Source organism: Cervus elaphus, chromosome 8 (assembly GCF_910594005.1).
Source record: "Cervus elaphus chromosome 8, mCerEla1.1, whole genome shotgun sequence".
Lineage (NCBI taxonomy): Eukaryota > Metazoa > Chordata > Mammalia > Artiodactyla > Cervidae > Cervus > Cervus elaphus.
In genome coordinates, this window is record NC_057822.1 from 6,696,138 (window position 1) to 6,720,436 (window position 24,299).

Sequence of the window (24,299 nt, forward strand, 5' to 3'; positions counted from 1 at the left end):
TATGAGATCAACCCTCATTCCTCATTCCTGTGACTGGATAGGTTAGGAAAAAACAAAAATTAGTCTCTGGACTCAAGGGGGTCTATTTAATCCCCAAGTCAGTGATTCTCAAAGTGGGGTCAGCAGCATCGCATCACCTGAGAACTTGTTAGAAATGCAAATTCTTCAGCTGAATCAGAAAATCTGGAGGTGGAGTCCAGCAATTTGCGTTTCAACAAGCCCTCCAGGTGATTCAGACACAAGCTAAAGTTTGGGGATCACTGGTTTAATTCTACCCTTCAGAGATGCAGTAAATCATCATGGCTAAAATTATGAAGCTGGCCCCAAACTACTCGGTCTTGAATTCCAGCTCCATTTAGATATTTGCTATGTGACCTCTCTGTGCCTCAATTTCCCTATTTGAAAAATGAGGATGATAATCATTTTTACTGCATAGGGTTATTGGGGAAATGAAATGAACATACATAGGTGAAATGCTTAGGATACTATTATTTGATTGCTAATAATACTATCCATTTCAAAATGAAACTGAATTTGATTGAGGATTTCTCAACTTTCCTTGAGATAATGGAAGATACCTCCCCCCAAACCCATGAGCCTGCTCAGCAAGATGTGGGAAGCACGGTGCCGAGGGAGCACAGTGCAACCTCTGCCACTGGGCAGCCCCAGAGTGCAAGGTGTTAGAGGTCCTGAGTGCCTGAGGAAGCGTTCTGGGCCAGGCTCTTGCTTGTCACTCTTCCAGCCACACTTTGAGGTAGGCATCACCATCTGCATTTTGTAGATGAAAATGCCAGGGGAAGGAGCATGTCCAGGTTTGTCCGGGTCACATAACACTGCAGAGCGGCAGAGTCATAATTTAAACCCAGGTCTGGCCAAGTCCAGGGCCAATGTTCTTTCATTATGAGCAAGCGGCCCCACAGAGACACGGCTCCTTTGATCCTGGAGCTGGATCTGCCTTTGAGCCTGAATCTCAGCTCAAGCATCTTTACCACATCCCCTCAACATCCCCTGACACAGGAAGGGAGGAGGGAGCGACAGAGAGAGACCTGGCCAGAGAAAAGGAAGTGGACAGTAGCGGCTGGGCCCCCTCTGCAAACACGCCAACAGCTGTCCTACTAGAGAGAAAACAGATTGGTTGAAGTTGATCCTGAAGAGGATTCCCTGGACTGACAGGTAGAGTTAGAGAGACAGAAACACACATCAGCTCAAACAGAGGAAGAAGTTCCTAAGGAAGAATAACCGACGCTGGAAACAGTGAGTTGGAAGTATTCAGGGACTTCGGGTGGTAGAGTATGGTTCAGATTTTGGATCAGCAGGGATGGCCATTTAGATTTCTCTCAAAGCTAAGAGTTCACGCAAGAGTCTGGGCAGGCACTGGGCAGAGGGAGGCGAAACTCAGAGAACCGGGGACATGTCTGAACTTAGAAAATCAAGCGGAGTCCTTCGGGCAGCCTTGCCCGGCTGGGCTTGGACAAAGTCTGAATTCCAGTTGGTGAAACAGCTCCATGTAGCCCCACACCCCATCCCAGACATAAACACACACACACACACACACACACACACACACACACTCACACACTGTGCTCTCCCTCACTGCAGCAAAAGACCACAGATGGCAGCACTAGGGCCATGCCCAGCTTCCCTGCTTGGAAGGGCCCTCTGCATGTCCCCTTCCTGGGTCAGGATTCATCAATAGGAGCCATTCTTCAGTCCTGTGGGTTCTCAGAACCAGCTGCGGTAACCATGGCGACCCAATCCAGGGGGCAGAGCTGCTAAAGCTAAGGCCTTGGGAGCTGCAGATTAAATTTCACCATTGGACATTCATTCCTTTGGACTATTATAATACAGGGCATAGGCACCTCTTTTGTGGGATTTCATGACCACTGGAGCCATGATTAACCCACCACAGTATTTTTCCCCACTGACTGGCTTTGTTTCATCATTCTATTAAGGCAGTTCTTCAGGCAGCCTCTACCTATCAAACTATAATTGGCACAGGAGATGAAAACCATTTTCTACCTTTGCTTTGGACCATGATGTCGTCCCTTGAGAGACTAAATCACAGAATATGGGAGATAATCTAACATTATCTCCTCATTTTACAGACTGCAAAACAAAAGCTCAGGTCAGTTTCTGGCCCCAGCTCTCACTGGAAATGCAAACAAACTAAGGAAAGAATAAATCCAAAACTTGCACATGGCTTTACAGTTTGCAAAGCAATTTGACATCCACCCTTTAAGACTCACAACATCCCGATAAGGCAGGTATTGCTTTTACTCCCATCTGGCTGATGTCAGTGAGGCTCAGAGAGGTGAAGAAAGTTGCCTGAGCTCACGCAGCCAGAAAGTGGCAGAGGCCAACCAGGGACCCAAACTGGAGCCTGTGTGCCATAGCTAGAGAGTCCAAGCAGTGGAAGATCCCGCATGACCTGAGTCAGTCAATTAAATAAATAAATATATATATATTTTAAAGGGAATGATAGTCACTCCTGCTTCAGCTGCCTTCCACTGGGATTCGGATCATAAAGACTGGCTAAGTTTGTAGCCCTTGCAAATGTGAGCTGTCCTGTTCGTATCATGCCCTAAGTTTGCTTTTGCTCACCCTCCTGCCCAACCAGCAGATCCAGAGGAAGGCAGGGAGCCCCACAGGGCCCTTCATGGGTGGCCAGCAAGGAGGGGCGAGGGTGGGACTGGGAAGTATTCGCCAGCATCCCACCTCCAGGCAATCCCAGCTCAGTTCTACTCCCTAAACAGCATCTGCTCTGGGACCTCAAATCTGAAGGCTGCCCCTCTCTGCCCAGCGGGGCCGAGGCAGGGCTGGGGTAAGGTCTCCAGGAGACTCGCCGGCACACAGTAGGGGCTCGTCCACACATACTGAGTGTCCAGCTGTGCTCTGAGAGGAGACGGTCAGGTCAAACGGAGACAAGGATGTGCTCAGCCAAGGGCTGAGGCGGCCTGGGTGAGGCTGGAGCAGAAGAGATGCCTGTTAGGGGGAGGCGGGCACAGGAGTACCCACCCTACCCTGGGATGAAGCAGCGCTTCACCGGAGCCTTGAAAAGATGAAGAGACACCGGTGGAGAAAAGCAAGACGGGGAAGACAACTCTAAGAGGGGAGAGGGAACTTCCCTGGTGGTCCAGTGGTTAAGACTTTGGGCTTCGAGTGCAGGAGGCCTGGGTTTGATCCCTGGTCAGGGAACTAGATCCCACAGGCCACAACTAAAGCTCTCACAGGCTGCAATGAAGATCGGAGGTCCCCTGTGCCTCAAGGGAGAACCAGCACAGCCCAATTAATTCATTTAAAAAAAGAGAGAGAGAGAGGAGAGGCGCCTTGGCAAAGTCCCTGGGTAGAAGCATCAGCACATTTGGGGAACAGCCTGGAGCTTATGTGGCAGGCACCTACCAGGCTGCTGGGGAAGTGGTGAGTAGTGAGGCCTCAGGCTAAGTGGGACCCCGCATGACCCGCTGCGAGCCCATGTTCCTAGTGAGAAGCCAGGGGATGGTTTTACATCACTGCCACGTGCCAGGCTTCTTCTAAGAACGTGACAGACTCTGCGTTATTTCACGAAATGATGTCAACAATCCCAGAAATTTTACAGATGAGGAACCTGAGGCCCAGGGAAGTTATGGCATTTGTCCAGCTCACATAGCTGGTAAGTGGTGGGATTAGACAGAAGCCCAGTGTATGGGGCTTCAGAATCCATGCATTTAACCCAAACCTCTAGGTTTTAGCCAACGAGTGATGGGGAGGTCCTGCAGAGTTCTGAACATGAGAAGAGTGACCCGATAAATTCTGGTGGTAGATGGGACTTCACTCGTGGTTCAGTGGTTAGGGGTCTGTGCTGCCCGTGCAGAGGGCATGGATTCAATCCCTGGTCAGGGAACTAAGATCTTGCAAGCTGCGCGACTTGGCCAAAAAAAAATTTATTGTGGTAGAAAGATTGACTCAGGGACACATCTGCAGACCCAGGCCCAAGTGGGAGAAAAGGGGTGCAACCTTGAACCTCAGGCTTGACTGGGTGATGGGAGAGCACAGCCCAGCCCAGCCTAAAGCAGATCACCAACAGGAAACGCTTGGGTTCCAAGCTCCCAGGAGGATCTACTCACATGAATCCAGCCACCACCCCCACTTACTGAATGCTGGTTTATTTCTGTTACCTTGTTTATTCCCATGAGGTAGTTAATATCCTCCCCCATTTTACAGATGAGGAAAATGAGGCTGGGGGAAGCGAGGCAACTGGCTCCGAGTCATGTAAGTAGCACCCTCTGCTCCAGAGCCTTCTCTCACGTGCACCCCTCTCTGAGCCCCACTCAACTCTGTAAGGATGGCTGTGAAGATTATTAATAAATTAGGCCATGTTTTTTCTAACGGCAGATGTCAGGCATCTTTGGAAGCAATGCAGAAACATTTTGAGGGAAAGGAGGGGAAGCACTGAATTTTAGGCTTGATTCTGCCATCAGCCCCTCTGCATCCCTCTGAGCAAATTCCTTCCTCTGTCTGTGCCTCAGTTTCCCCACCTGCACAATCTAGAGCTGACAGACATGACCCTTCCTGGTCAAAGCTCCGGGACTCTGAGCTGAGTTAAGTATCTTCGGTAAGCCTTCCCCAAGCTGGGCCACCAGCAGGAGCGTGCATGCTAAGTTGGCTTTGGTCTTGTCTGACTCTTTGCAACCTTGTGGACTATAGCCCGCCAGGCTCCTCTGTCCATGGGATTCTCCAGGCAAGAATACAGGAGTGGGTTGCCATGCCCTCCTCCAGGGGATCTTCCTGACTCAGGGATCGAACCTGTGTCTCTTACATCTCCTTCACTGGCAGATGAGTTTTTTATTTTTATTTTTTTTTACCACTAGCGCCACCTTCGAAACCCCACCAGCAGGAGCAAATGTCTCCAAACGACTTTCATCTAGATAAGCCCCCATCCCCAGCACCGCGAATCCAGGCTGCGACAGTCAGGAGGAGGGCCTCCACCGCAAGTCCCAGGTCTGCCCCGGCCTCCGCGGTGACCTCGAGCAGTCAGGCTCCTTCCCTCCCTGGGCCAACTCCTTGTCTGGAACGAGGGGCTGGGCGGTGACACGGAAGGCTCCTGCCAGCTCCGACATTTATTATTTCAGGGTCCTGCAGTCTCTCGCTGTTTTCCTTCCTGCGCCGCTGGAGCCCGTGGCTGGCCGTGTGCCCCCGCGGTCGGGCCCCTGAAGCCGTCTCCCCAGCCTGGGCACCTGGCCAGCCCTGCCAACTCAGCCTCACCAGCTGCCCCTTGCAGGGTGGTGGGATGGGAAGCGGGGTTGGGGTTGGGGGGGTGGGGAAGAGGGGTTGCAGGAAGGGAGCCGCACCCTCTGTGTGCACCGAGGCCTCCACAAACCCCAAGTTTCCTGGCTGGGATTTTCCTCGGGAGACTGCTCGGCACAGATGAGCTAAGAGAGCAAGAACTCTGCCCGAGGATCGCTGTAGATTCCCATCTGACCTCTGGCCCCGAGCCCTGAATTCCACCCAACCCTGAGGAGAACACAGCCTGTCCCCCCCCACCCCACCCCGGACAGGGCAGCAGGGGCCCCACGCCTCTGGTCCTCTGGGGTCTCTTGTGGGCCTGGGCGAAGTCTTCCCTGCCCCCACCTGACAGTCACCACGAACCCCTTGAACCCGGGTCCTCCCCAGCTCTGCAGCTTCCTCAGTGCCCCTGGCTGTTTCCAGCTGTTAGACCTTTGGCCATGCTGCTTAGTAAACACTCCATCTTTCCCCACTCAGCTTACAAGTCATTGCCCCCCACCACAGCAGAACTGACTTTAAGCCACCCCGGGCCCACCACAGGCTTCTATCAGAGCAATCGTGGCCCTTACTTACCATTTCTGACTCTACCGGCGCTGAAAACACTAAAAGGGCAAGGATAAGAATTTGCCAGCGGGCGGGTTGGAGTGGAGGCGCACCGGGGTTCGATCCTGGTTGGGGGAAGTAAGATCCCACATGCCTGGAGCTACTAAGAATGCCACAACTAGAGTGTCTACTTGCTGCAACTACTGAACCGGCGCTCTAGAGACTGTGCTCTGCCATAAGAAAGCCTGCGCGCTGCAATGAAGACCCAGAGCCGCCAGAATTTTTAAAAATTAATTAATTACAAGGGGGGTGGGCAGGGATGGGCTCGTTTGCTTTCATATCCACAGCACCCAGCACAGGGCCTGGCACATGAGCAGCAGTAAACCTTTGTGGAATGAATGAATGAGTAAATGAATACTAGCAGGGCCCTATGGGAACACAGAAAAAGCAACAGGTTAAGAACTCAGGACATCACACTGTTCTGAGGTCCAAATTCTAGTTCTAATTCTCTTAGCTGTGTGACCTGTGGCGAGTGACTCAGTTTCTCTGAGCCTTCATATCCCTATCTGTTTGAGGGTATAAAAATAGCACTTATCTCATAAGGCTGAATGCCAGCAGACATTTAAGCACCTAGCCCAGTGTCAGGGACACAGGGAGGCCTGCATGATAGCCACCCTGGCTATCATGGGAGATAGCCAGGAAGAAGCATGGAAGAAGATAGCAGACATCTCTGCATTTCCAAGGCCTGAGACACAACCCCAGGCTATCAGGGGAAAGACCTGGGGTGCTTAAAAAAACCAGGGAGCCAAGAGCCTGACTTCAGACTTAACACCCTGTTAGGTCAGAGTCCCTGGGGGAGTGAGAGGTGAGGCACTCCCACGTGCTTTGACCTGCTCAGGTCCAAATAACTGGCTTGGCCACTTACTGCTAGCAGAGTTGCCTGATGTATCAAAAATAAATACAGGACCCGCAGTTACATTAGAATTTCATATAATCAATGAATAATTCTTAGTGTAAGTATGCTGCAGATATTGCATGCACATCCTGTATGTGCTTTGGCAATTCTGCTTCCTGGGCTATTTCATCTCTGTGCCTTTGATGGGGATTACAAGAGTAAATACGTACGTGGGAAATGCTTATAACATTGCCTGGTGGGTATGGAAGAATCTGGAAACATTAAGCTAACTGAAAGAAGCCAGATACAAAAGTCCATATACTGTAGGATTCCACTGACGTGAAATGTTTGGAATAGGCAAATCCGTAGAGACCGAAAGTTGCCAGAGGCTGGAGGGAGTCATAGTGGGGAGTGACTTCTAATGAGCACAGTATTTTTTGGCCTGATGGAAATGTTCTAGAATTAGACAGTGGCAATTATTGCACAACCCTGTGAGTAAAGGCTGCTGAATAGTACATTTTAGAATGATTGAAATGGTACATTTTGTGTCATGTGAATTTTATCTCTATTAAAAAAACAAACAAACAACCTAAAAGCAACCCAGGGGATTGTAATGTGCAGCCAGGACTGAGAATGGAGAGGGCTCTCAAGAAATGTTTGATGTGGAAAGAAATGGATGGGAGAGAGCAAAGGGCAGAGAGCTGAGGGGACAACCCGTCTCGTCCAGAATCAGGCTCAGCTACTCATTCCCGGACACCCACAAGGTACACAGGATTTCTCATTTTGCTCTGGTGCCAGAACTACACAATTTTAGTGCTTACTCACAGTAATTACCTCATCCCTATTGCAATGATCTTCCCCTTTTCTCTGTGGTTACAAATCTACTTAACTATTCTATAAGCAGGGATACTTGTGTTTTCAGTAAAAGAGAATTAAAAAAAATTAAGTATCTGTTATGCGCCAGGTAGATGCTAGAGGCTTTATATGTAATCCCCTCAAAAAAAAAACCCATAAGACAGTTATCACCACTCTGATTTGCAGATGGGGAAACTGAGGTTCAGACAATTCAAGTCATGTGCCTGAGGTCACATAACCCATAAGAATTCAAACCCAAGTCTGCTTGACTTCAGTTACAGGACTCTCTCCTTCGATCTCAGCCACACCCCATATGCTGCCGGCTGTCACTCATCTTTCCATGGGCATGAGTTCTTCTCCCTCCCAGGTGGGTACCTTGATATCTCTATGCCTTCAGAGACTAGCATTTCACCTTCGTACACAGCAGATATTCAATAAATAGTACTTAATGAGTAACAAACCTTAAGTGAGCACGCACAGCTCACCCTAATAGTTTTCACTCTGACTGCTCATCAGAGTTGCCTCGGGAACTTCTGCCTGTACCCTTGCCCAAGTCTCACCGCTGTGAGATTCTGATTGGTCGGTCTGGGTGGAGCCAACAGCATCTGAAGTTCTTGAAAGCTCAGAGTCAAAACCAAGCCCAGTTAGAAAAACTTTAGCAGGGATTTCTCTGGTGGTCAGTGGTTAACACACGGTGCTTCCAAAGAAGTGGGTGCTGGTTTGATCCCCACTTGGTGAACTAAGATCTCACATGCCATGCAGTGCAGCCAAAAAAATAAAATACTTTTTAAAAAAGAAAACCTTTAGCAGCTGTTCCCAGCTTAGCCTCCTGTACCTTCATGGTGAGGCCCACTCCCCAAATTCCCAGGACAAAGGGGGCGCAAGGCCCTGCCCCAGAGTCTGGGGAACACACTGTGCCCCTGTGGGCTTCACTGCTGCATATACTCTGAGCCTATCAAAGGAATCTTCTAGCAAAGATATCTGAGGACTATACTACCAAACTGACTTTGCAGAAAGCATTTCCCTTCTACTCTGACCTAAAACTCCAGTTTCTGTCCCCAAACCTGCCTGTGTCACCTTGGTGGCCAGAAACAGCTGAATACCAAGCAAGGAAGTTGGGCCCAAAGACTGAAATTTGGGGAGGCAAGGAGACTTTGCGAGACTGGGCTTGAGGCTGACACTCCAGGAGGACCCTGTGTCTTTGTGCAGAGGCAGCCTGGAGTGGGAAGAGGCTGGGCTCAGATGGAGCTGGGTTCTAAGTCTGGCCTGGAAAACCATCTTGGCCCAGGTCCCTGGTCAGCATCCCATGTCTCTACTTCCCTTCTCAGGAAAATTTCTCATCTGTCTCCCCCTCAAATTAGTCCAGGCCGGTGGGGAGGGGAAAATAGCACTAAGGTCACTTAAGGTGACCTTAAAATAGCACTGAAGGTTCTTAAGGTCAACAATGACCTTCAAGTTGCCAACATTAGGAGTCATGGCTCTGTCATTTTCTTATTTGACCTCTGGACATCTGACAGAGCTGAGCATTGCTCCTTCACTGAAACATCCCTCCCCTGGCTTCTGAGGCACTGTACTCTCTTGATTTCCTTCCTTCCTCCCTGACAGCGCCTCTATCTCCCTTATTAACTATTCTTCCCATCCTAACCCGTCAGATCTGGAGCTCCCCAGAGCTTGAGTCCAGACTGTCTTCATTCCTCTCCCTGGGTGATCTTATCTATTCCCACTTCTTTAAACACTAGATGCATTAAATGCAATAAATGCAGTATGTAGGTCATAGATCACTTACATGAGCATCTCCTTGGGGTGCTGGTTAAGATGCAGATTCCCAGACATTCTCTTGCAGGCTCGTGAACCTGCCAAGGACATTTCTCATTTCTGCCAGACTGGTATCTAAACCTCTTTCCTACACCTGGGAAATTACTTGCTACGCAAGCCTCAGCAGAACTTGCCTTTTACAAAAGCTGCCAAGACCAAATTCATGATTTCCAGACTCCCTTGAGGCTAGGGTACAGGAATGCAGGAGTTAGGCTTGGCCAGTCAGAGGCACTCAATGCAGACTTTGAATCAGGAGCAGAGAGAGTGGAAGATCATTCTGATACTGATGGCAAAATTGGACAGCAAGGAGATCAAACCAGTCAATCCGAAAGGAAGTCAACCCTGAATATGCATTGGAAGGACTGATGCTGAAGCTGAAGCTCCAATACTTTGACCACCTGATGTGAAGAGCCAACTCATTGGAAAAGACCCTGATGCTGGGAAAGATTGAGGGCAGGAGGAGAAGGGGGCGACAGAGGATGAGGTGGTTGGATGGCATCCCTGACTCAACGGCCATGAGTTTGAGCAAACTCTGGGAGATAGTGAAGGACAGGGAAGCTTCGCACACTGCAGTCTGTGGGGTCACAAAGAGTCTGAAACGACTGAGTGACTGAATAACAAACAGTAGCAGCAGTGAAGGTCCCCAGTCCCCAGGGGACAGCGGTGATACAAGCTGTGGCATTAATGCATGTCAGCAGTGTCCTCGCCAGACTGGCTCAGTAGAGTGGCTTGGCTGAGATCCCGCCTGCTGCCTTGCCCCAGTTCTCCAGCTTCCCAGAAATCCTGTGAACTACTGAATATTCCCTTTCAGTGAACTTCTTTTCTGTTTAAATCAGCTCAGGTTGGTTTCTGTTACTTGCAAAAAGAAGGCTAAGTAAGAAACAGCTATTCAGTAGGACTCTCTGGGAACGATGCCAGGTGATGCTTACACAGATCCAAGTTTGAAACCCATTATCTCAATGCTGTGTGTGTATGTTAGTCACTCAGTCATGTCCAATTCTCTGCGACCCCATGGACGATAGCCCACCAGGCTCCTTTGTCCATGGAATTTTTCAGGCAAGGATACTGGAGTGGGTTGCCATTTCCTTCTCCAGGGGATCTTCCCGACTCAGGGATCGAACCCAGGTCTCCTGCATTGCAGGCAGATGCTTTATCGTCTGAGCTACTAGGGAAACCCATTTCAATGCTGACAACTCTCAAATGTGTATCTCCTGCCTAGTCCTTTGAACCTTCAAATGAATATATCTAAATGTCTTCTTGACTTCTCCGCTTGAATGTTTCAAAAACCTATAACATGTAAAAATAGAATTCTTGACTACCCTCCAAACTTGTTCCTGTCTCAGATTTCTCTTCCTAGGAAGGGGCAATGGCATTCTTCTGTTAGGAATTTGGGAACCATTCTTGACCACTCCCCACATGCATTCCATCAACAAATCCTGCTGTCACTACTTATAAAATCCTTCTAGAATCTGCCCACTTCTCCACCAACCACAGCCCCAACCACTTCTCCCCACAATCACCATCGTCTCTTCCATGAACAACTGCCAACAGCCTCCCTGGGTCTTCTCCCGACTCCTCCAGTCTAGTCTCCATGCAGCAGCTGATAACCAGCTTTCTAAAATATAAGTTGAAGGGGACTTCCCTGGTAGTTCAGTGGCTAAGACTCCTTGCTGCCAATGTAGGAGGGCCCTGATTCAATCCCTGGTCAGGGAACTAGATCCCATATGTAGCAACTAAGAGTTCGCACGCTGCAACTAAGACCCAGGGCAGCCAAACAAATAAATAAATATTAAAAGAAGCACATGTTAAAAATATATAAATAAAAATATAAATTGGGTCATGTTGCTTGCCTGCAAAATAAATAAAATCCAGACTTGCCACCAGGGCCTACAAACTTGAAGATCATCTGGCCCTTGCTTCCCAAATTCATCCGGGTGGCTCTTCCATTTGCCAGGCTATGCTTCTGATCCTCTGGCCTTCTTTCAGTGTCAAAAACACTTTGGGTTCTTTACTAACTCAGATGTTCCCTAAGTTGTCCCTCCAACTGGAGCACCCTCACACCATTATTCCCTATTAATGCTCCTTTTCAGGTTTCTTCGTTTCATTATTTGTTATTCCACTGATATTTTCTGAGCTCCTGCTATGGTGCTATGGTCAACACTAGGGGTCCACTGGTGAGAGAGGTTCTTGTCTCATGAAAGTCGAAATCTAGTGAGAAACCAGATTTTGATAAATTAATCATGCAAATAAATGTAAAATGTATCTAGGATGTATGCTGCCAAAGACAGCAACACAGTGCTGTTAGGGAGAACAGAGCCAGAGTAAAGGTGGAAAGACAGGTTAGGAGGCCAGCGCAGCATTCCAGCGGAGAGGTGACAGTGGCGTGGACCAGCGTCGTGATGTAGAGAAGCAGACAGAGATGCTCAGACGTTAGCACCGATGACCTTTAGGGATGAAGGACATGGAGCTTCTGGCTTGTGTAACAGAAGAGAGGGAAGGACCTTTCTCTGAAAAGGGAAAACTGCAAGGGCTAGCCTGGGGCAGAAGTTGTGAAGTGGCTTCGGACACACTGACCAAGTGAAAGTGAAACAGCCAGGCGAGCAGCTGGACATGAGGGTCTGGGCTAAAGGTTCACATGCGTCATCCGAAGACAGAAGAAGACTGAACCCATGGGTATGGATGAGATTGCCTGCAGAGATGAGGACCCAGAACCAAACCTCAGGGCAGGCCTAGACAGGGAGGATGAGCCTCCATGACATTTATTACATGTGCAATTACTGACCTATTTACTGTCTGTCTTTGCCAGAAGACTATAAGCTCAGTAGAGCAGAGACTGTGTCTCTTTTAATGAGCAATGTGTCTACCCAGGGCCTAATGTGGGGCTTGGCATGGAGCAGTTTCCTTGCACAACGTTGGCCACTGTGTCCCTCGGCAGGGACAGCCTCATCCGATCCTTAGACATGATTGGCCCACTTGTCTCTACTGTCCAGCAAAAAGCCCAAAGGCCTAAGTGACGCTCAAGACCCTCCAAGTCATGCTGCACCCCTCAGCTCTCAGTCTTTTTACTTGCACTACCACTGAGTTTTCCAAACTGGGGTTCCTCTTCACCTGGATAACCAGAGGCACAAAACAGGGTGAGCCTAGATTGTGCCAGACGGATTGCCATGGACCAGTAGGGGTGTGGGTGGGGACTCTCCAGGGCCTGCTCCTCTCCTCTGAGAAGTGTCTGCTCCCACAGTGCAGGCCTCTGGGGCTGTGTTTCCCTGCCCAAGTCTATCCCTTCATGACCTCTGCTGATGAAACCAGGGGCGGAGACCCAGCTTCCGGAACCAGTCCAGAAGGTTGGTGGGCTGGGCCACCAAATTACAGGAACTTGGAAGTGGGACACAAGACTGGCTTGGTTGCGTTTAGAAGCTGGACCAGTGAGGTCACGTGAAGGTGGGGGCTAAAGATGCCTGGCCTCCCAGAAGACTGTGTGATACCCTTGGGGGCCCGGGTGATGACGAGTGAGCAAAAGCATTGCTCAGAGGTGCAGAAAGAAGCAGAGGCAAGAGACACTGGGGATGACGAAGCAGCTGCTTTTGTTCCTGACGACTTTTCAGCCTCAAGTGGGGCCTTGGGGAAGCCCGGGTGAGGTCTACTGCTCCTCAGTACCACAGGCACCTCTAATTCCTTAAAACAAGTTTCCCTTCAACATAAACTTGAGAGTGTTTCTGTTTCTTGCAAACAACAAAAAATCTCTAAGATTACATAATTTTTACCATTTTTTTAAAGACAAAAATGTTATTATTTGGGTAAAACGAGTATCGACACATGATGAAGCAGAATGTAGAATTCACAAGAATACTGAGAATTAAGAATGAAATCCTTTCTAAAATAAGATTCAAAAACGCTAAAGTTACAAAGGAAAAGATGAGTTTGACTCCAAGGAAACTTAAAAGTATGCATTATAAGACATGATACTGATTTAGGTGAACATCCCTCTTCACCACCCCTTTACTGAGAAGACATTTTCTCTGAGGACAGATATGGGAAGCATGCACATTTACATAGCAGTTACCTCTGGGGAGAGGACAGGAATCATGAGACATGGTCAGAGGCGACTGTAGCCTTTTCTGTTGTCTTTAAATTTTTTAATTAAAAATCAGTATGTCTTTTGTTCAATGAAAACTTCATTAAATTTCCAAAAACATATTCAAAACACAAGTGTATTTGCGGGGGACTGATTCATCCAAGACCCACTGTAAGTTCACTGGTAGTTTAAGACACACGACATAGCAGAAAGTCTCAGCATTGTCACAGTGAGGCTTCGTGGCTTACTGCAAGTCATAGTGGCTTACCTGGTTCCTGAATATGCTTTCTTCCCATCTGTCTCCATATTCAGTCACTTGTCCTGTCCACTTGGTGGAGTTCTTCCATCCTTGAAAACTCATCTGGAAGTGTCACCTCCTCCAGGAAGCTCTCCCTGACTACATCAGTCTCTCTCCCCACCCTGCTCCACTGGTCTCTTATGGCACTAATCAGATCTTTCTCTGTGTACTCTGGATAGACTCCTGGGACTCCACTTACCAGTCAGCAAACCTGAGTAGCATCTTTATGTTCTCGGTGCCTAGCAGAGAAATAGCATGGGGAACTGACACAGAACAAGCCTTAAAGCCAGACAGATCCACTATGTGACACAAGGCAGCTGCCTTCATCTCCCTGGGTCCATTTTTCCCTGTGTTACTGTGAATATCAATGTAACAATGGCCCAGGACAGGAAGAAGGTGGTTGATAGAATGATTATCTGTCTTCTCCCTTATATTTGAACAGTTTTAAATTAAAAACAAAAACCTTTACCAACTCAGAGAGGTAAGCAAGGAAGGATTATTAGACCCATCTTAAGGGTAAACAACTGAGGTTCAGAGAAATTACATAGGGACTTTAGAAGGAAAGCGAATAGGACCCAGGGTTAGAACATTTGGGTGGAAATGCTGATTCTTCCACTCCCCAGCTGTGGGTGCTTAGACAAGTCTATAGGACTCTCTGGATATCAGTTTCCCCATCTTTTTTTTTCAGATTTATTATTTTTTTATCTTAATTTATTTATTCTTTAATCGAAGGATAATTGCTTTACAGAATTTTGTTGTTTTCTGTCAAATATTGACAAGAATCAGCCATAGGTATACATGTGTCCCCTCCCCATCTTAAATGGGAGTTCCTAGGTGATCTCAACCTTCAAGCGCTTCTCAGTATTGATATTCTTGTTTCCTGTAACCTACCCAGGACCATTCTTAGCAGGACAGCAAAAAAAAAGACTGCAAGTCCCAGGGCAGAGCCCTTAGTTACTCCCAGGAAACCAGCTGGAGGACTTGCTTTGAGAATCAGTCAAATTTTGATTCGGCCAAATGGAGCTTCAAGCCTGGGGGTCAGTCATGCCCAGAACTGAGACTGGGGGAATGCCAGCATCAAACTGCATGTAAATATAAACACAAACGCAAAGCCAAACAGGAAACCTCAGCAAAGTCCAAAGGTCAGAGTCTAACTTTTGAGGCACTGACACGCTGAAGAAAAAAGCTGGATTTGGGTGTCGGAAACCTTTCTGTCGCAAAAATGAACCGTTGCATGCACCAAACTAAAGTCTCAAAGGCAAAGATTTGGGTTTGGTCAGGCCTACACTGGAGCCAAGACAGAGTCCTTATAGCAGCCTGCGGTGGCCTCCAGATCCATTCTGAGGACTCCCTCCCCCAGGCACACACAAGGGCTTACCCACACGGAGCCGGGCAAGGCCAGATGCACGGGCATAAATGGGCATTTCTGTCCCTGGAGAAAGGTTCATAGTACAGCCCTTTCTCCAGCTCCTGCTCTGATTTAACATTTTAACGAACAACCCTAAGAGGAGTATGAACTGTGAACGCCCTAAGGATGCTGATCACACTGACCTCTTCCAGGTCACAAAATGAAGACAATCCTCTGGAGGCTCTCTCTCCTCAGGAGGAGGTTCTGGGCAGTTTCCCTGTGAGCCTCCAGGAAAATACATCCTACATTCACTGGTGGTAGGTTCCAAGCTACTGGTTCGGCTCAAGGAAAGAAGCAAAAGGTCATCGCTGCTTCAAATAGGTACTGCCCCTCCCTCACTATATGCAAAGCATTAGGCTAGGCTGGGGACGACAGAGGATGAGATGGTCGGACGGCATCACCAACTCAATGGACATGAGTTTGAGTAAGCTCTGAGAGTTGGTGATGGACAGGGAAGCCTGGCCAGCTGCAGTCCATGGGGTTGCAAAGAGTCAGACACGACTGAACGACTGAACTGAACTGAACTATGAGAGACATGAGGACAAAAAGAGACCCAGCCCCGTCTAAAGAGGTCTGTCAATTAACCCTATAATCATTCCATTAATCAAAATGCATGCGTTACCTACGTGGCCTCATATAATACCATAGTCCTGTGAGGCAAACATTATTATCTCCATTTTACAGATGCCAAAAGTGGGGACACAAACAGATCAGGTCACGTGCCCAAGCGCACACAGCTGGCAAACTCCAGAGCCAGAATTTGAACACAGGTCCACCGCCTCCCCCAAAGAGGATGATCTTTCCACAGTCCTCTATCATCACTACTCTAGGATTGGGGTTCAGACTGCAGGGGAGAGGAGGAGGAGGAGAGATTCCCCAAGACATTGGCCCAGAGTATAAGGAACTACAATCATTGTATCTGCCACACAGTAGGTGCTCAATATTCTCAGGGTGAAGGACGGAAGGTGAGAGCCACTTACTTCTGAGGTCCAAATCGCCACCTAAATTCTGGGCATCTTCTGAAAGGGAGCTGCAAAAACACATTATTCTCCTTTGGCCCAAAGCCTCAGGGTGTTTGCCCTAGAATATTCCGGCAGAGGAGGCCCAGGAAAGTGCGGTGGGTCTGGAGAAAAGGAACGAACTCCTCTGAGCAGGGGAATGGGGTGGGGCAGCCTGCGAAGGCCAAAGAAAAGGCCTGGGACGGCAGTGCTGGAAAAGACAAAGAGGAGAGGGGAGGGGAGAGGAGACTGTAAACTCCTGAACAGCCTGGCCAAGGTGAACCCCGGCTCCTGGCGCCTTCTCCTCCGCATTCATTCCACAACACCAGCCAAATCTCAGAACCAGCAGTCTGGGGGAGGGGGGGCCTCCCTGTTCCCAGCGAGAAGTTTCGTTCAGGACTGTGGCGGGTAGGTCGGCTTCCCAGAAAGGGAGTGACTTAGGAGACGAACTCGTGGGGCTCCAAAGATGAAAACCCAAACAGATGCAGTGAGGCGCTCAGCAAATCCGCAAACGACCGGGCGGCAGGTTATCCAGAACATTGGGGGTACGTCCCTTGACCTGGGAAGTCTGTCGTCGAGGTGACTGCGAGGCCCCCCAAATGGTTCCTCGCCCACCGCCCCCCGCCCCAGGCACTCGACGGGGAGGACGCAGATGGTAGTGATGCACTCGGTTCTCAAAGATTTAGGGAAGGGGCAGGTTTCTGGGGCGCGGTAAGGACCATCACTGCTCGGGTCACGTCTGTGAAGGTCAAGGAAAGAGGCGCTGTAGCGACCCCAGACCCCTCCCATCTTGGCCCCCCTCTCACCTCCTCCCGCGCCAGGGCTGCACCCCGGCACCGGGGCATCTTGGCAGCGAAGGCGGCAGCACCCGCCGGGGAGCTGAGGTCCTCTGCCGTGACGGCCAGGAACTCGGCGACGCTGAGCTGCTCGGGCATGGCGGGCGCGAGGTGTGGGCGCCGGGGCTGCCGGAATGGGGCCCGGGGGCGCTTGCTGCACTGCGCGGGGCCGGCCTCTCCTCCAGCCGCGAGTGCCGTCCGGGACTCGGCGCGCCCCGCCCCCTTCGCCCGGCACAGCAGCGTTCCCCTTCGCGTCCCGGGAGCCCCGACCTTTCCCACCCCGCCCGCTTCTCAGCCCCGCCCACGGCCTTCCAGCCTCTCTCCGCACCTTAGCCGGGACTGCCCGGCCGCTACCCTCGCCAGGCTCCTCGGCCCCGCCCCTGGCCTCCCGGCTCCTGAGAACCCCGCCCCTGGTTCACTGCCCCGCCCTCGGACCATCGGCCCCGCCCCTGGCCTCCCGGCTCCTAAGAACTCCACCCCTAACTCGCTGCCCCGCCCCAAGCCCATCGGCCCCGCCCCCTGGCCTCCCGGCTCCCGAGAGCTCAGCGCAGGGCTCACTGCCCCGCCCCCTGCCCATCGGCCCCGCCCTCTGGCCTCCCGGCTCCCGAGAGTTTAGCTCCTGGCTCACTGCCCCGCCCCGGGTCCATCGATCACGCCCCCTGGCCTTCCGGCTCCTGAGAACCCCGCCCCTGGCTCGCTGCCCCGCCCCCGGCCCATCGGCCCCGCCCCCGGCTTCCCTGCTCCTAAGAACGCTGCCGCTGGCTCACGTCCCCGCCCTTGGCCCTTCAGAGGGCTCCGCGTCCCCTCTCCTTGCCTCTCTGCGGGGTCCTTCGGCCTCCCTTCAAGCTCCTCCGTCCGGCCTCGCTCTCGGCGCGTCTAGGGCTCCGCCCCTTTGTCGGGCTCCCGGGCCTCTGAACTTACCCTCCCTCCCAAAGCCCCGGGGCCCCATCTCCGCACCCCTCCATGGGCCCTGTGTCTTCCTCTCCTGTCCATTGGTTCCCAGCCCTCACGATCTCACCCCTTCAGCCTTATCCCCACCCTGTCCGTCATCTCCCTCTCGAGCCCGGGATCGGAGGACTCTCAATGCCCTGCCTGCGCCCCGGATCGCCCCACCCTTCCCTTGCCCGGCACACCAGGCTCCGTGCCTCTGCTCTGCCAGGACGGCCCACACCCGCCCCTTGGCTCCGTCCCTAACCGTGGACCGTGCCTCCGGGGTCTGTGTGTCATGGTGACCTAGCTAGCTGTGATTTAAGGAAAAGTACGTCCCTTCTTGGAACCTCAGTTTCGTTCTCTGCAGAATGGGAAGTCTAATTCCACTTGGTTGTGATTTGGGGAGGAGGGAACCTCACACGTGCGTGTATCCAATAGGCGCTCAGGAACTGGTTCCCCATCACCCCTTACCCCGCCCTCTCACCCACAACTTCATTCTTTCTGGGCTCAGGCTCCTGCCTTTCACTGATTCACCATCCCGACCAGGCTAAAGACTGCCACTCCTTCACACCCACTAACCTCTGCTTCTTGGGAAAGGACGTATATATTTGGGTGGATGAGGGATGGTGTTCAGGATAAAAATCCACTTAGGTTTAGTTCTGGAGCATGAGGTCCTCTAGAAGATATCAGGAAGCACTGCGCTGGAGAACATTGGCTTTGGAGTCAGATAGATCTCAGTTCCCATTCTGGCGCTGCTGTGGACCAAGTTGTATATAGCTGAGTAAACTGCTTGCTTCTCTAAGCTTGAATTTTCCCCCCTTTGAAATGACCCAGTGGTATTTCACCCCACTGCTTTTTTGAGGGGATTATATAGCCAGCCAGTAGTTGCAGCACATGGGCCCAGTAGCTGTGGTACATGAGCTTCGTTGCTCCATGGTGCATGGAGTCCTTCTGGACCAGGGACCAAACCTATGTCCCCTGCACTGGCAGGCAGGTCCCCATCCACTGGGCCACCAGGGAAGTCCCTCTGGGTGTATCTTAAAGGCTGGACCCCTTGCTCTTCTCACTCTACCCAGGCTTCCTGGACACCTTTATGCAACCCCAACAGCTCTCCTAACACCATTAATGTTGATGTCTTCTATATTCATTTCCTCTGTAACAAATTACTACAAATTTGGTGGCTTAAAACAACACCTATTTATTCTCTTATAGTCCTGAAGGTCTGGAGAAGGCAAAGGCACCACACTCCAGTACTCTTGCCTGGAAAATCCCATGGATGAAGGAGCCTGGTAGTCTGCGGTCCATGGGGTCGCTAAGAGTCAGACACGACTGAGTGACTTCACTTTCACTTTTCACTTTCACGCACTGGAGAAGGAAATGACAACCCACTCCAGTGTTCTTGCCTGGAGAATCCCAGGGACGGGGGAGCCTGGTGGGCTGCCATCTATGGGATCACAGAGTTGGACACGACTGAAGTGACTTAGCAGCAGCAGCAGCAGTCCTGAAGGTCAGAAGTCTGAAGTTTATTGGACTGAAACCAAGGTATCAGCGGGGCCACACTCCCTCCAAAGGCTCTAGAGGAGAATCTGTTTCCTCACCTTCTCCTGCTTCTAGAACTACATTTCTTGCATTCTTTGGCCTGTGGCAAAGTTCACATCTTAAAGGCCATCTTGCTTCTGTGTCATATTACCTTCTTTTCTGTGGTCAAATTTCCCTTGATCTCCATCTTATAAGCATGTTTATGATTACATTTTTGGCCCACCCAGATGATCTAGGATAACCTCCCCTTCTCAAAATCCTTAAATTAATCACAGCTGCAAAATTCCTTTTGCCATAGACAATAACAGGTTCCAAGGATTAGGACCTGGGTATCTTTGGGGGCCATTACTGAGCCTATCACATCTTGCAAGACTCTTTCTCCAGCCTGGAACTTTCTCTGGTTTAAGATCCATGTATATAACCATTTATGGGATGGTTTCATGTGACTATCTCACAGACAGTCTACGTATCCAAAACTGAACTGGCCTTCTTGTACCTCACTCCTTCTCTCCCTGTCTTGGTGGAAGGTACCACTGTGCCCCCTGGAAATCATACTGCCCATCTCCTTCCAGCAGCCTCCACTCAATCATTATCACTACTTCCTAAATGTCTCACAAACCTGGTCACCTTCTCCATCTCCTGGCCAACCCTAGTTCAGATCACACCACCTCTCATCTCCTCACCAGTTTCTCTGCCCCCAGTCTTGCATATCTGGTCAGCTGCTCCCCTCCTTAGAATTCTCCAGTGACCCCCATTGCTCTCTGCGTGAAAGACAAACTTCTTCATGGCTGTCTAGTCCTATATGATCTCTTGCTCCTGCCATTTACATCCTTACCTCTCATCTCTCCTTGCCTGCCATTAACTGAAAAGAAAAGACAGCAGAAAGTGATGCCGCTCAGTCGTGTCCGACTCTTTGCGACCCCATGGACTGTAGCCTGCCAGGCTCCTACATCCATGGGATTTTCCAGGCAAGAATACTGGGTTGCCATTTCCTTCTGCAGGGGATCTTCCTGACCCAGGAGTTGAACCAGGGTCTCCTGCACTGCAGGCAGACACTTGACCATCTGAGCCACCAGGGAAACCCAGCTCTCTCATTATTCTTCCCATAACATACCCCAACCTCCTTTCAGCTGCTCGGATAAGATGTCAATTCCTCCAGGAAGTCTTCCCTAATGTTTTTCCTGGGACTCCCACTGGACTCAGTACCCTCTGCCCCAGCACTTCTCACTGAAGGCTGTAGTCACCTATTTGCTGGTCTGGGTCTCTGGCCCACTTATTTATTGAACACTTACTATGTACTGGGGCTTCCCTCATAGCTCAGTCAGTAAAGCTGCCTGCAATGTAGGAGACCCAGGTTTGATTCCTGGGTCAGGAAGATCCCCTGCAGAAGGAAATGGCAACCCACTGTAGTCATCTATTTGCTGGTCTGGGTCTCCGGCCCACTTATCTTTTGAGCACTTACTATGTGCTCTGGTTTCCCTGGTGGCTCAGATGGTAAAGAGTCTGCCTGCAGTGCGGGAGACCTGGGTTCGATCCCTGGGTCAGGAAGATCCCCTGGAGAAGGAAATGGCAACCCACTGGAAAATCCCATGGATGGAGGAGCCTGGCAAGCTACAGTCCATGGGGTCACAAAGAGTTGGATACAACTGAGTGAATTCACTTTCTACTTTCTACTATGTACTAGTGACAGAGCCAAGGGCTATACAAGCAATACCTCACTCAATACCTACAACAACCCAAGGAGGTGGGGAACATTATTCTTCCTGTCTCTGTGTTAGAGATGGAAAAAACCAAGGCTTAGAGGGGTTGTTAATTTGTGAAAAGTCAGAATGAATGACCCACTTATTTTGGCTTCCCTGGTGGCTCAGAGGGTAAAGTGTCTGCCTGCAATGTGGGAGAACTGGGTTCGATCCCTGGATTGGGAAGATCCCCTGGAGAAGGAATTGGCAACCCCACTCCAGTACTCTTGCCTGGAAAATTCCATAGACAGAGGAGCCTGGTAGGCTACAGTCCATGGGATTGCAAAAAGGCGAACATGACTGAGCAACTTCACTCTCAGAATGAATGAATAATGTAACCAAGACTGCAACCCAGGTCTGCATGACTCCAGAACTTTTGCTTTAGTTTTATTATTATCACCAAACTATGCTACCTAACTAGAAAATATTGCCTTTTATAAATTAAGTAGATATACAAGTTCCATATAGTCTCTCCTATAATTAAAACATGACATCCACCAGAGGCAGAATATGGTCAAAATACCTTGCGGGCTAACAAATTCCTCACTATTTTGTAAAGCAACCTCTTCAGTGTCAAATCCTGTAGCAGATACTCAAACCAAGAGACACGTCCTTTGAGGGTGGGTCACTTTCTGAAGTACAAGTTCTATTTCAAGACTTCTGGGAGAAAATGAATAATAAATAATAAATAAATTGCAGTATTATTTGGAAATAAAATAAACCCAGGGCAATATCAGGGTAGGTTAAAAATTTTGTTTTGTTTTGGCCACACTGCACTGCATGTGGGATCTTAGTTCCCTGACCAGGGATTGAATGTGGGCCCCAGCAGTGAAAACACCGTCCCAACCACTGGACTGCCAGGGAACGTTTCAGGAATTTTCAAAGGAAACATGTGCCTTCAAGGAAATTTCCAGTTGCTTTCAGTTATTTCCCCAGACCACCCTACATAAACATTCACTTTACTAAGCCCATTTCAAGAGAAGAGTTTGAGACACACTACTTATAAAATCGCTGTTTCTAGGTCCCCAGACCAGCCTGTGTAAATTCAACTCCCTTGAATTCACTCGTTCACTCAATAAACATTTACCAAGCAGTTCTAGGTGTACTCCTGAGTGGAAAATGAGGAGTGGGAAGGGTCTGGATACAAAGATGGGCAAGATATGGAGCTATTCTCAGGGAACTTGTACTTAAAAATGCCCTTAATGAGATGTTATGGGAATTAGGAATGGGGAAGGGAAGAGTCATTTGGTGTCTGGTTCAGGGAAGCTGGGGAGGTTTCAGAGAAGAAGGGCACCTGACCTTAGCCCTGAAGGATTTGAAGGAGTTGGGACAGAATGAGCAAAGACAGGGAAGAAAGTACAGAAAAGTCCGTTCCCATCAGCGTGGACACATGCTGCAATACCTCCCGTAAGAAAACAGTTCCTCTCGGATTCTAACTTCTCCCTGTAGACACTGCCCCATTTCTCTGTTCCTCCTTGCAACCGAAGTCATTGAAAAGTCACCACTATATTCACAGTAAGTATCCAATTCCTTTCTTCTGATATTTTTCTTTTCAATAAAATAATGCTTTGTTTTTATTTAAATATTATGTGAGCAATTCAATTATATTGAAATTTTCCCTAAGTTTCTAGGTTTGGGGTAATCTTTAGATGTTTGCTATCATATCATGCTTTCGAACTGCGATGTTGGAGGAGACTTTTGAGAGTCCCTTGGACAGCAAGGAGATCAAACTAATCAATCCTAAAGGAAATCAACCCTGAATATTCATTGGAAGGATTGATGCTGAAGCTGAAGCTCCAATACTTTCGCCACCTGTTTCAAAGAGACAACTTGCTGGAAAAGACCCTGATATTGGGAAAGACTGAGGGCAAGAAGAGAGGGGGGCAGCAGAGGATGAAATGGTTGGATGGCATCGTCGACTCAATGGACATGAATTTGTGCAAACTCTGGGAGATAGTGAAGGACAGGGAAGCCTGGTGTGCTGCAATCCACGAGGTCACCAAGAGTCAGAAACAACAGAGCAACTGAACAACAACAATCATATCATGCCCAAGATTATATTTATATTGGATGTATATGGAGGAGAAAAATGTAAGAAATTCCACCATTTGATGTACCTACTGCAAAACTCTCTCTTAGCTTCATAACTTTTTAAACAAAACTTCCTAAGATAGCTTCTGTTTATCTCTTTATCTATACCACCAGTAGTATAGAATTAGGAGTAACTGAGCACCAGCCGCATTGGATTACTGTGCTTGATTTTGGGTTATGGGCAAATTGCCATCTGTCAAGAGGAGAATCCAGCATGTCACTGGGACTGAGCAGTGGGGAGGGTGAGAAACAAGCTCACTGGCAGAAGAGGAGTTCAGGAAGGAGGCCATTCCTGCGCGCTACTATTCTGCTCCCTCTGATCAGACTTTTGTTCTCACTGACCACTGAAACTGTTCTCCGATGATCCCCAAGCTTACAACTCCAGCCTGGACCCGAGCTCCAGGCTGAACCCTGAGCTCCAGAAGCCATCTCCAACCACCTCCTGGACATTCCCACCTGAAAATCTATTAGGGCATCTTGAACTTAATGTGTCCGAAGGTGAACTCCTGATTTCCCTTCCCAAACCTTTCCCTCCACATCAGAAGACCCATTGGCGCTTCCTCAAAATGGATCTAGAGTCCACCACCCCTCACCACTTCACTGCTATCAGCCTGATCCTGGCCACCATCATCTCTTGCCCACATTCCTTTGGAAGCCTTCGAATTGGTCTCTCTGCTTCCACCCTAGCTCCTCTACGGGTTGTTCTCAACAGAGCAGCAAGTGAGCCTTCAAAATATCATGTCAGATTATGTAGTTTCACACCTCAAAACCCTCTAATGGCTTCTCATTTCACCCAGACTAAAAGTCAAGTCCTTGCATGGCCTGAGATTCCTGTATAATCTCTCTCTCTGAGCTCATCCACTCTTCCCCAAGTTCCCCACCTCTGCTCCAGCCACATTGACTGCCTTGCTCCTTATGTTAAACTTTTATTGGAGTATAGTTCCTTTACAATGTTGTGTAAGTTTCTACCATACTGCAAAGTGAATCAGAGATATGTATACACACATCCCTTCTTTTT

At 49.5% G+C, this 24,299-nt stretch overlaps 1 protein-coding gene across 1 annotated transcript in view; it reads right to left on the minus strand.

Annotated features, from left to right (window-relative positions):
- ASAP3 (ArfGAP with SH3 domain, ankyrin repeat and PH domain 3) overlaps positions 1–17,259 on the minus strand; it is a 47,439-nt gene extending 30,180 nt beyond the window's left edge. Inside the window, 1 exon segment of the mRNA XM_043909209.1 lies at positions 16,953–17,259. Coding sequence (XP_043765144.1) covers positions 16,953–17,081 — 129 coding nt within the window. The 5' untranslated portion in view covers positions 17,082–17,259.
- Positions 17,260–24,299: the final 7,040 nt, after the last annotated feature.